This window comes from Anas platyrhynchos, chromosome Z (genome assembly GCF_047663525.1).
Source record: "Anas platyrhynchos isolate ZD024472 breed Pekin duck chromosome Z, IASCAAS_PekinDuck_T2T, whole genome shotgun sequence".
Taxonomy (NCBI): Eukaryota; Metazoa; Chordata; class Aves; order Anseriformes; family Anatidae; genus Anas; species Anas platyrhynchos.
In genome coordinates this window covers 68,982,435-68,995,518 of record NC_092621.1, presented here as the reverse complement: position 1 = coordinate 68,995,518, position 13,084 = coordinate 68,982,435, and the positions used below count along the sequence as shown (strand labels likewise).

General features: G+C 38.6%; 1 protein-coding gene across 7 annotated transcripts in view; it reads right to left on the bottom strand.

The window, feature by feature from the left end:
- Positions 1-13,084, bottom strand: part of BDP1 (BDP1 general transcription factor IIIB subunit) — a 56,807-nt gene that overhangs the window by 19,241 nt on the left and 24,482 nt on the right. For 5 of the 7 annotated variants that reach the window (XM_038169728.2, XM_038169733.2, XM_038169731.2 and 2 more), the window contains exons 20-28: positions 12,409-12,622; positions 12,114-12,298; positions 9,286-9,496; positions 7,696-7,811; positions 6,807-7,026; positions 6,092-6,273; positions 3,560-3,773; positions 2,121-2,335; positions 729-1,119 (exon numbers count right to left, since the gene is read on the bottom strand). In XM_038169728.2, coding sequence (XP_038025656.1) covers positions 729-1,119; positions 2,121-2,335; positions 3,560-3,773; positions 6,092-6,273; positions 6,807-7,026; positions 7,696-7,811; positions 9,286-9,496; positions 12,114-12,298; positions 12,409-12,622 — 1,948 coding nt within the window. The remainder of the gene's footprint in view (positions 1-728; positions 1,120-2,120; positions 2,336-3,559; positions 3,774-6,091; positions 6,274-6,806; positions 7,027-7,695; positions 7,812-9,285; positions 9,497-12,113; positions 12,299-12,408; positions 12,623-13,084) is intronic. The other 2 variants (XM_038169732.2, XM_038169729.2) reach the window with 2 other exon arrangements.

The window sequence follows — 13,084 nt, the reverse complement described above, 5'->3', positions numbered from 1 at the left end:
GGTACTGGCAGAGAAATTCTAATGAAAATCACTGCTTAATCTACATAGTTTGCAAAGCTTCCACTTTTACTATTTTCCACTGAACTATTTAAATCTGGAAACAGCTGAGTCTTCAGGTATCTAACCATATCCTGTACTAGTATTCAAGACATCTGTGTGTTAAACCAGGTAACTTGATGACTATTCTCAAACCTAATATATTCCACGTCATTGAAATGGAAACCTTTGATTCAGTAAAACTTTCCCTGAAACACCTTTGTTCTCCATTATTATTCTAGAGCTTCCCATAGTGTTTTGACTGAGCTTTAAATTCTCTTGCTGTTTCACCCTGAGCAAGAAATAACGTGATTAATTCAGGATGCAAAAAAGCAGGATTTCAACAGAAGAGAGGAAGATTAGTAGTAGGAAGGAAAAGCGAGAATTGGAATGAAAGAAAAGAAGCAGTGATGATGACCTGAAGGATGAACGGAACTGGCCGGATAAACAGATTTGGAAATAGGCAAGAAAATATGAGATAGGCAAAAATAATAAAATTACACTAATTTGTAATTCACTTAAAACCATATACCTGTGTCAGCCAAACATCCCTGCCACTGTCAAAACTATTCTTAATGAAGTAAACTAAATTGGGATAAAACCACCACCAAGTAGTAGCAGGTATTAGAATAAAGGCTTCTGTTTGAACAAACAATACAAATGTACATACACAGAACACAGCTACATCATACCTCCTCCATGGTTTCCTCTATCTGAACGGGAACAGGTTCAGGAGATCGAAGACCAACAGGAACAAACACTGGAGCTTTGTTTACTTCCTCTGGTGCAAAACATTCATCCTCATCATCAGGCTCAAAGTCATCTGTCTCCTCCTCTTCCTCCTCTTGAGAAGCCCGTAGAGTCACTAAGGTTATCTTTGAACTTCTGTGCTCCTTTCCAGGTTTCTTCCTATGAGCAGCTTTCGTACTTTTGCCTCTAGTAACACTCTGCTTAACTTCTTGTCTTTGATTCCCCTTCTCACAACAATCAGCATCACATTCAGAAGCAAGAGATGAAGCAGTTCGTCGCTCCCAGCCATGCTTTGGTAGTGCTGTCTGTTTCGATGACCTCCTAGACTGCCTTCTAGAGCACAGAACAAGAGCATGTTTAAAAAATAATGAAGTCTAAGACTTCTCCCCTCCTGCTCTCCTCCCCCCAAAAAGCACCTTAAATAAAAACAAACTAAATGAATAGAAAAGGATCACTGAAATCAACAGCACAATCTAGTTACTTCCTAACATATATTGGCATTCAGATACCACTTCATCTGAAATTCAAAGCTTCATGTATGCATAAACTATGGATTTTGTTTATTAAGCAGTTTCAGAGTGCTGAAAAGTTGCATAATGAAGCTTACAAGCTACACAATTCTTTCATTAGAAATAGATAAATACATGTTCATTTTCAGGGACTTGGAAGTTGTGTGCTTTTTAAATCATTGGAATATTTCTAGTTCTCTGTTGCTAATACTGCACTAGGAAACCTAAACTGAAATTTTAGTTATCTAATGCCTAGAAAGTAAAACTGTTAGATGATAACTAATTATCTGTTCTTAATTCTTAGACAGTAATCCTTTGCATCAGCTAGTTACTGTTTCCATCCTCAAAATGATGGATGTGACCACTTTAGGAACCAAAAGTAATTCCAAATTCCCCCCCTCCCCATAACAGCTTCTATGGTCAGCTGGTGGGGAAAGGAAACAAAATACTAGCAAACAGAACTTCCAGTGGTTTTTCCTTCAGCAAATCCCATGGTCCCTTTTTCCCCAGGATGGGTCATCCTCTTTTAAAATCAGGAATTTCTGTTGAGATCAAGGTAGACTCTGGAGTAGTAGGTTGGTGGGAGTGCTGGCTATGTTCATTTAATGAGTGTGCAGACAGGGTAAAAAGGCATCTGACATGATTCAGATGGAAAACAAAAGTACTGATATCCTGCACGTGTCCTCTCCCTCTTCCCCCCATCTATCTTCCTCGCCTCCTCATTTTCTCTCTCTCACACACTTCAAAACTATGGCTACTAATCAAGGTCTAAAGCCAAAAAAAAAAAAATCAGTTTAGATTACAAGCTGAAATTAGCTGTTTTACCTTGTAAGATCATCTGATTTTTTTTGCTGAGATGTAGAAGGTTGAAAGTCATCTTTTTCTACTTGGTTCTCGCTCTCTGATGACACCTCTGGAGACTGGAATCTACTATTCTGCCTGACTCTTTTACAGGATGCTTCTTCAAGAGAGTCTATAAAATCATGTTTTCCTGTAGCCTCTGGGAAGGATGCTGCTTCCACTATGTTACTAGAGTTCTGCTGAACAGAAGAGACAATTGCTATCATATTAATTGCCACATATCTTTAAACTGGTTTTGGTAACAGAAAATTTAATAAACAAAGTTTGAAGTTCTTGAACCTATGCTCAGCTGTAACCTGATAGTTTAGGATGTCTTTTTTTTCTTCATTGTTTAAAGTAGAATTGTCATTAGAGGGTGTTATCTACGACGCCTGAATTTCCCACTGGTACTAAATAACATACCAAGTCCATGCTCATCTTATCACAAGTAGCAAAACTTCAACTGGAAAGATGAATTACTTTATGTTTTCTGAAACTACTTATTTATTTTAGAGAACAACATGAGGAAAGGAAAAGTTATTTTGTCCGCCCTGGGAACCAACTGGGAAGAAAAAACTACTGCAGAACAGTTTAAGTGTTATTCAATAACACACAGAAATATACCCTCAAACCTAAGCAATATTCTATTAAGCAGAATTACATCAAGGCTCTTTCTTTGTCTTCTGTAGGAACTGTAGTTCCAGGAAACCCAGAACTTTGCTCACTTACAGTGTTTCCTTTCACAAAGTTTCTACACGAATCTATTCTCAAAAAAACAGCTACTTGGGATGGAATTCAACTGTTACTTGAGAACAGTATACAATTCTGCTCAAAATGCGTGTTATTTAAAACACATTAGTAAGCATAGTTCCATCAATTATGGGTACTTGGCTAAAATAAATGAGTGATTTTAGCGATCTGTCTCAAAAACAAGAATCACCAGATAAACTTGATTCACTTACTGCAACTTGTAACAGAAAAGGAAACAATCTGGGCTAGCTCAGGACTAGAGAGAATTCAAGTAGAACAAAGTCTGAATATGTTGTTCACCTATGTATCAACTTTAAAAGTTGATCCATGTTACTATAAAACGATGGATTTTAGGTAGCATTTGATATTAGAAAGCTGCCTTAAAATATATTGCTCAAAGAATAACAAACATTAAATTTATTCACAACAGCATTAGCAACTATTTATGATAAGGCAAACTTCTGCATATAAACTGCAAAACTTAAGACAATAGTTCCACAGCTTTTAGATTTTAAGTCCATTAGTTCAGCATCATTTCCAATGGTGAATTACAAAACCGAAAGTATCTCCTTTAACCTTTCATAGACATATACCAGATTCCTGTCATCTAGGAGTTCTAAGAATACAAGAGCTGAGGTATAAACTGGTTCAAAACTCTCATGATCAGTACTTACCATTGATACATCTGTTTTTTCTAACAATAAATACTCTTCTGAATTTCTTATCTTGACATTGTTCTCATCTCTTCTACTTTCTTCAGGATGACCTCTTTTTCTGTGAACTCTCATTAGGTTTGGCTGTGGGTTCGTGAGTGGTTCCCTTTCTTCATGCAAAGGTTTTGTATCACACTGTTTACTTTCTTCTCCAGAACTTAAATTAACACTAGACCTACAAAAATATTTTTCAACTGTTAGTTCTCATGCATTATAAACAGATTCTATGATATTGTCTCATTATCAAATATTTAGAACATACAGCCAGAAATGAATTTAAGTATTCTGCATTTTTATTTACTTATTTTGATTTGACTAAGGGAATAAAAACAATGAAAAAATGATATAACTTGCTTTTCTGCAGTAGTGGACCTTTCTGTTTATTTTTAGAAAAACCTTTCAGAAAGGAAACATCATTAAGATGTTACGTAAAGTTTCAGCTATACTACCATAGACTCCCCACATCAACCAACTATAGGAACGCTATCTGCATGAATTCCAGTGCTCAAGGTACTACTGCTTTTAAATAGGATAAAATTCTCACATCTCATCAAGCACATTCAAATCAGTAAGACAGACACCTTGAGCTTTTAAACATACTTTTAAGCAAGGTAGAAAAGGGGATCCTTTTTAGATCCAGGGAACTACCAGCTGGTCTGCCTCACCTCAGTTCCTGGCAAAGTGATGTAACAACTAATTCTGGAAAACATTTATGGGTATATGAATGACAACAAGCTGACTTGGAGAATTTAGCACGGATTCAGAGCAGGTAAGTCATGCTTGACCAACCTGACAGCCTTCTATGATAAGCAGACGATATTGTCTACCATGACTTCAACAAGGCTTCCAATACTTCTTCCCTAACATCCTCATAAAAAGTCTGGTAAATTATGGGCTGGATGAGCAGATAAGGAGATGCCCTGAAAACTGGCTGAATGGCTGGGCCCTGCAAGCAGTGATCAGTGGCACAGTTTCATTGGAGGCCAGTAACTAAGATTGGATCTCAGGGGTCAACAGAGGGTCCAGCCCAGCTTATCATCTCTGAATGATGCAGAAGAGCCTACCCTCAGCAAAACTGCAGATGACACAAAACTGGGAGGAGTGCCTGATATACCAAAGGGTCATGCTGCCATCCAGACAGAACTTAACACACTGCAGAAGTGGGCTGACAGAATTCACATGAAGGTCAGTAAAGGAAAGCTCCACCTAGGGAGGAACAACAGCCAGTACAGGCTGGGGTCCCACCCAGCTGGAAAACAGCTTGGCAGGGAAGGACCTGGGGGTTCTGGTGATCACTAAGTTGAGCATGAGCCAGTAATGTGCCCTTCCTGCAAAGGCCCATGGCATCTTTGGCTGCATTAGGTGACATATTGCCATCAGCTGGAGGGAGGTGATCCTTCCCTCACTCAGCACTGTTGATGCCACAGCTGGAGTGCTGGGTCCAGTTCTGGGCTTTGCAGTGCAAGAGAGACATGGACTTACTGGAAAGAGCCCAGCAAACAGCCACAAAGATGACAAGAATCAGTCTCCTTTCAGTGGTGTCTAGTCATAGAACAAGAGACAAACAGGACAAACTGAAATGCAGGAGTTTCCCTCTGAACATCAGGGAACACTTCCGTACTGTGAGGGTGCCTGAGCACTGGCACAGACTGCCTGGAGATGCTGTAGAGTCTCCCTCCTTTTGGATTTGGATCTTTAAAAGCCATCTGGACATGGTCCTGGGCCACCTGCTCCATGTGGCCCTGTTTGAGCTGGGAGGTTGGACCACACTGCCTCCAGAGGTTCCTGCCAACCTCAGCCATTCTGTGATTCTGCAAAATTCCCCCCCATCACAGAAGCAAAAAAGACAAACAAATCCCTTGTCTTGTGAGCACTTGCATAAAGACTGTGGGATATGATTTCAGAGAATAGAAAAATGAACTCATGCAAGGTTGCTCCATATCAGTAAATAGTGAGCAAAAGATGTAACTCAATTGTTAAATGAATGTTTGTGAATGGCACTATCTGCCTTCTATGCCACATACATAAAAAGCATCCCTTCTAAAGGATCATGTCACTGCGCATAATTGCATGAATTTTTCTGCCTGAAAAAAATAATTGAAGAGACTAAGAATACATCTAAGACAACAAGCCCATCAATGTTCTCATTTATAAGTAAGGGCAAGTTGCGCTGCAGTCTTCAAGGATCCACATGTGTACTGCACTGCACCTAAGAGGGTATTAGTCGAATCAAGAAACTGAGACAGAAACTCTACTTGCTCAAACTCCCACTTGTGAAATGCCTTCTTATAAGGAAAATGGCCTCGAGAACAAATCTGCTAAAAACTCTTTAAATCACGTAAGAATGCCACCTAGTGACCTTCACAGCTTATAGCATCTAAGAACTAACAGCTCAGAGCCTGCGCTTCAGAAATTCAAGTGTTGAATGGAAACGAGTGGAAAAACACACCAGCTTTTTAAAGAATATTTTATTTTGTCAACAGGGATTTTTACCTTTTGGTGGAATCTTGAATGTTCCCTATAGGATGTGTAATTAGATGTTGATCTCCCTTGCTGTGGCAATTCGGTGATTTTTTAGGGGAATAGAGTGTTTCTGACCACAGAGTTTTTGGATTCATGTCTAGACTGTCATCCTTGGCCAAATTACCCACAAACAACAGTCTTTCCACGTCATCCTTAAAATTGGAAATATATATATATATTAATACAAAATAGATCAACTGTAAAATAAAGCATTGCAAGTTATGATCCAGACAATTTGAAACAAAACTTTGAAAGTTTTTAAGCAAACAGTTTATGGCATACATCACTGCTCCTTGTTCATTTAAAGGAGATATTTAATAAAACATATACTAGAAAAAATAGTCTTTCATAAGCAACCACCAAGGGGATCAGAAGAAACCTAGCAAAAGGAGCATGTGCTACAGGTAAACATTTACAATGTACATGACTGAATTTTCAAAAAGTTTAAAGGACAAGCAGGACAGGTCTTTAAATTTGGTAACAGTAGCCCACATATTATGTGGCATTAATACATAATTTAAAAAAAACCTCTTGTAACAGCACAAGTATGAAACAAGAATGTAATTCTTACCAGTCCAAAATTAATTTATAGGTTTAAAACAGCTTATTCAGATGCCTCTAAAACAGCTGGTGCAAAGACAAGCATCAGAAAGTATAGTAAGAAATATCTGGACAGAATTCTCACTTTTAAGGAAAGAGTTTCCTCAGAGTCTTCTGCTACAGGAAGATTTTTTCCTTTATTTGCTTCTTCCTCAATTGGAGCAGCAAGACTGTGTGCCACTGGAGATTCTCTTTCACGGTATGTTCTTCCTAGGTTTGGTCTGGCCCTCTGAAATCGATTCCTTATGAGCTGTGCTGATTTCAGAGCACCCAGCTTGCCTTCTTGGGAAGTGGATTGTTCAGCACTAGTGTATTTAAACAAATTTTTTAGAAAATAAATAGCATCGCTTGACTTTGGTTGGGGAAGGAAAATAGCATTTTTGCATTCATTAAGTTTTGAATCAACACAAAAGTATTAGAAATTCTAATACATAGTATCCTACTTAAAATCAAGAAAATATTTTGTCAAGCAAATTTCTCATTTTTGGTTCTGGTTAACATGTAAGAAGGAGTAATAAGGCTTATCAATACATTTTCAATACCAAGAAATTTGTGTTGCTAAGCGTACCAACAAAGATTCTACATGCTAACACATGCTTAAACCCATAATTTATCAAGAATGACAGTAAAATAGGACAGCACATTGGGATCAATAAAAGACAAATATAATATTTTGCAAAATTTATCTGTTATGTGTATGACCACTGTACATGGAATACAAACCCAGTAAAAGAAAAGCTTCATCAAAAGAGCCACAAGATCAAGTACTTGCCAGATAACCAATGACAAGTAGTTCACCTTAATTAAAAATAGTACTCTGAAAACATGGGACAAAGCTGCCTGTAGGCATTGAAACCTAAGCATCACAGAAAGTCAGCTCAAAATGAACAAAAGAATTGACTCTTGCAAAAGTGTCTTATTATGCAACAAATAAAAACTTTTCACATGTGATTTTTGCTAAACTCTAATCTCACCTGCTTTGTTCATGCAGTATGTTTTCAGAAATACACGGCACCTGAGGCGCTTCCTTTGCTGTCTGTTCCTCATTGCTCAATACATTTGCTTGATGCAATACAGCTTCATTTTCACCCTTCAATTTGCAGTAAAAATAAAAACATTATGCAATGTAGCACAAAGAAAAAAGGAGAATCAAACAAGGTTTTAAAACAGAAGTGCATTTATAAAAATACAAACTACATGTACATCTCTGCATTAATTTCCCAGTTTGAATCAAAAAAAAAAGAAATCATGCTATGTTTATAAGAGAGTAATCTTCCTGAGTACGTAATGCAATTTCTAGGCAAGTGGGAACATAGCTCTTTTCAGTCCTGGGCTACCTACAGTTAGGCTCGTAAACACTATCAACAGCACTCAAGCAAGTGGGTAGCACTCTTCTATTTAGCATTCAATCAACTCTATTATACAAGGCATGAGGGGAAAAAAAATACTTTTGCAAATGGAAAATACCTTTGAAATGTAGATGCTCTCACTAACGATACAGACACATCCAACACACCACAACATAACCTCAGTTTCTGAAGGGTTCATTAGTTTTAATTCTGTATTTGCCACACTGGTTCCACGAAGAAACCGCTCAAACACATCCATCATCTCTCCAGGTCTGAGACAGGTTCATTAATATAGAAAAGCATCAGACCAGCTATGAATCTGCGCATTTGTGCAGGACAAAGCAGATATACATGCATGGTTCACAGGCCACAAAGGTCTAGAATAGACCAAGCCAAACCACAAGCAACTCTCTCAGCTGGGAGTGATATACTACTGTGCACCGGAACAGGGGAAGTGTGCTCATGCTCTGATCTGGGAATACAGCACACAAGCATTCCAAACTAGCTCTGCATGGGTTCAAGAATAAAAAGAGCTACAACCGCTCCAAAAAAAAATGAGTCACTCTTATAAAGCTTAGCTACGTTTGAGATTTAAGTAGAATCTACAAAGAGACAGCCATGACATGATTCATGTGCAACCCACAAAATGAATACAGAGAGTTGATACTATATTGGCTTTCAAGGATTTCAGTACCTTTAACAGTGCCTTGTAAAGTGTCTGTGAGACACACAGTGTAAAGTAGAGAAGTGTCAGGCACTATAACGGTGAAGCTGAAGTTTACAAAATTAATAAAACCTTAACTCACTCTTACAGAAAAATACCTACACTCTGCCTTCTCTTGATGCTTTCTGGATTCCTCAACACAAATTTTAATAATCTAAACAGAAAAGATGAAATGAGCAAAAAAACCTATTTTTATATAGAACAAACTTTTATTCTATTTACCTAAATGTGCATAAACCTTTTTTTTTATCATGTAGTCTAAGCAAAGTAAGATCTCAGTTTTCAGAAGACAATACTACAAGTTGTAGACTTCACTGATCTTGTACCTACAAAACCTCAGCATATGGTGGTTCGGGGAATTTCTTTCTTATCATATGTTCTCTCTACCTCAGAGAATGCAACTTAAATGTTTTAATACAACTTCATAAGATAGAACATGCAACTTGGAGCCACATTTTTGAAAGCAAAGTAATTATTCTTCGCAGACATACCACGGCAGACACAGGACTGGCAGACTCATCTTTTTGCAGTTCCAACTCATCTGCTTCAGACTTGTTCTCCCCTTCATTATCTTCTGATATCTGTAATTCCTTCTTTCCACCAGCTCTTCCCAATTTTGGCCTGTACCTCTGGAATCGGGCCCTCACAAACTGGACAGGTTGAAGAAGTGTTTGTTTACTTTCTTCTTGAGCTGTATTTTTTCTATCAATAAGTCATATAGAAATAATAAAAAAAAAATCTGAAACTTAATACAAAAGCATGTCATTAAAAACACAGGTTTATTAAATTAACATGCAAAACATAGCTTAGTTTTTAAAAGACATCACATAAACGTAAAGTTCTGTTGAGTGTAAGTTATACACACAAACCTTTGTTTCAGCAAAAATTTCAAACTATTCATCTCCTAATTTCTTCCACAACAGAATTAAGAGTTAATGCCTTGTAATTCCTCTATACTCACAAGCAATAAGGTAAAAGAGTGCACCTACACGAGAAGGGATGAATGCCTAAAAAAAGATTTTACCAGGAAGTTGACTGTTGACAACTCATCTGAAGTGTCTCTATACCGATGCACACAGCATGGGAGACAAACAGGAGCTGATAGATACTGTCCATCTGGAAAGCTACAGTCTGATCACCATCACTGAAATCCTGTTGGTTTCATACCTTGTGGTATGAATACCATGAATGGTAAGAATACTGGGATACTGCCTAGGAAGAAGGAAATGCAGACAGTGAAAGTAGGGACAAACACACTGAAAAGAATACTAGGATACTGCCCAGGAATGTAGGAATCAGATCAGGTAAGCTGAAACTCAGCTAGAGCTAAACTTGGCAAGGGATGAGAACAACAGTAGGAAGGGGGTTTTATAGGGACATCAGTCAGAAAAGAAACACAATAGAAATCATACCCCTTTAGATGAACCTGGGAATCAATCTGACATGGAAAAGGCTGAGGTGCTCCACTTTATCTCAGTTTTCAGTGACAACTGCTCATTTCACATCTCCCAAGTCCCTGAAACTCAAGCCAGTGTCTGGGGGAATGAAGTCCCACCCATCACAGATCTGGTTCAAGATCACCTGAGGAAGGTGGATGTCCATGGGACATAAGATGAGATGTATCCCAGGGTCCTGAGGGAAATGCCAGATGAACTGGCTAAGCCACTCCTCATCACATTTGAAAAGTCATGGCACTAAGTCCCCAGTGACTGGAAAAAGGGAAACACCACATCCATTTAAAAAATAAAAATAATAACAATTAAAAAAAGGTATGAAAGAAGACACTGGGAACTACCAACCAGTCAGCCTCACCTTTATGCCTGGTAGGATCACTGAGCAGATCCTCCTGGAAGCTATGTTACGACATGTGGAATTCAGGGAAGTGGTAAGACAGTCAACATGGCTTCACAAAAGGCAAATTATGCCTCACTTACCTAGTGGCCTTCTACAATGGAGTGACTGCACTGGACAATAAAGGAAAAGCAACTGATGTCATCTACCTTGATATCTGTAATGCCTTTGATACAGTCCCCAATACCCTTGCCTCTAAACACAAAAGATAAAGATTTGATGCATGGACTATTAGATGGATTGGCTGGATGCACGTATCCAAAGAGCTGCCATCAACAGCTTAATGTCCAAATGGAAACCAGTAACAAGCACTGTCCCTTAAAAGATCATACTGGGAGCAATAACACTTAATATCTTCGTTAATGACACAGACAGTGGGAGTGAGCGTACGCTCAGCAAGTCTGCAGACAACACCAGGTGAGTGGTGCAGTTGATCCTCTAGAAGGATAGGGATGACATCCACAGGGACCTGGACATGCTGAAGTGGGCCCATGCAGACCTCATGGAGTTCAACAAAGCCAAGTCCAAGGTTCTGCACCTGTGTCAGGGCAATCCTCACTATCTGTACAGAGTTAGGGCTGAATTGATTGAGAACAGCCCCATGGAGAAGAACTTGGGGATAAGAAATTCGATATGAGCCAGCAGTGTGCACTTGCAGCCCAGAAAACCAACCGTGTCCTGGACTGCATTAAGAGGCATGGCCAGCAAGTGGAGGAAGATGATTCTCCCCTTCTGCACAGCTCTAGTGAGACCCCACCTGGAGCACTGAACCCAGCTCTAGGACCCAAAGCAAAAGATATGGACCTGTTGGAATCAGTCCTTCCTTTACGAAAGGCCACAAAGATGAATCAAAGGGCTGGAGCACCTCTCCTATGGAGAAAAACAGTTCTAGGGTTGTTTCTAGGGTTGTTCAGCCTGTAAAAGATTCTTGGGAGATCTTTCAACATTTAAAGTGGGGCTTGTAACAGAGAAAGACTTTACCAAGGTCTATAATGATAGAACATGTATTAACAGTTTTAAACTAAAAGAGAGGAGCTTTAGATTAGATATTAAAAAGAAATTCTTTACTATGATGGTGGTTAGATACAGGAACAGGTTTGTCCAGAGAAGCTGCGGATGCTCCATCCATAAAAGTGTTCAAATACCACACTGGATGAGGCTTTGAGAAACCTGATTTAGTGGACAATGACTCTGACAATGGCAGGGCAGTTAGAACAAGACAATCCTGAAAGGTCCATTCCAACCCAAACCATTCTATGATCCTAAAATTAATGCTCATTAATTTAATGCTTAGAATACCAATAAACGGAGTTTTAATATAACTAGTGTTGCTACTATGAGAGCTGACACCTCATTCAGTATTTTTATTAGACTTTATTTGCCAATTAGAAATCCATCAACACAATGATTTCCTTTTAAAATGCCTGTGTTTTAAATGAAGAATGAAACTGACTAGCTACGCCCTTACCCAACAGTAGTAGTTGAGGTCCCATCTTTTTCTACAGGTAGGTAAGACTTCAATTCACCATCCTCTGATCTTGAAAGTGTCTGTGGGGACTTACAACTTTGCCTCTCAGAAGCATCCAGAGGGCCAAATGATTTTTCCTTTCCTAAGGATTCCAATGATTGCAGGACTTCACATTTTCCAGCTTTCTGGAAGTAAAAAAAGTGTTGTTTTGTTTTTAAATCATCAGATGTTTCTTTCAGTTCCATAAACTCAAAAGCTGAAATCCAACTAAAAGGGGGAAAAAGAAAAGCCTTACATCTGTGTCAGGCAGGCTACCACATTCACCATCACACTGCATCAAACTTTCTTCTTCGCTATTATGCTTCTGTGATACATCTTTATTTACATCCAGTACTTCCTTTCTACTAGTTATTGTTCTTAAATTTGGCTTTGGTCTCTGGAATCGACTCCTCAGTAGCCGTGCTGACGAAGCAACATTTTTTTCCTCTTGCTTCTCAGGACCAGACTCCCTGTGAAAGCAAAAAGAACAACAGTCAAAAGCATGGGACAGCACTAGTTCTCCAAATCATATGTTACATACTCGTATGTAGTTTTGTCCACTGCAGTAGCCAAATAAAACACAGTAACTTTCTCAAAGCAACAGCAAAGTTATCGACATTGTGAAAAAAGAACGTATCTTTGCTGACCTATTTATAAGATACAGGATTTTAATGTTCGGTTTCAGAACAACCGCAACTTCCAGTCACACTCTAAGAGGAACGTAAATATTTTAAAAATTCCTTTCTTTGTCTCATCATGTCCAGAACTACACAATAGATTTATTTATTTATTATTTTCTACGGACAGCTTAATAGGAAGCCGACCCCTACACTTGGGGATTTACGTAAGGATACGGGGATGTACTGGTAGAACCAACACGGATAAGATAAGCACAGGAATTCAGTAACGTTTAGATATTTATTTGAAAACTG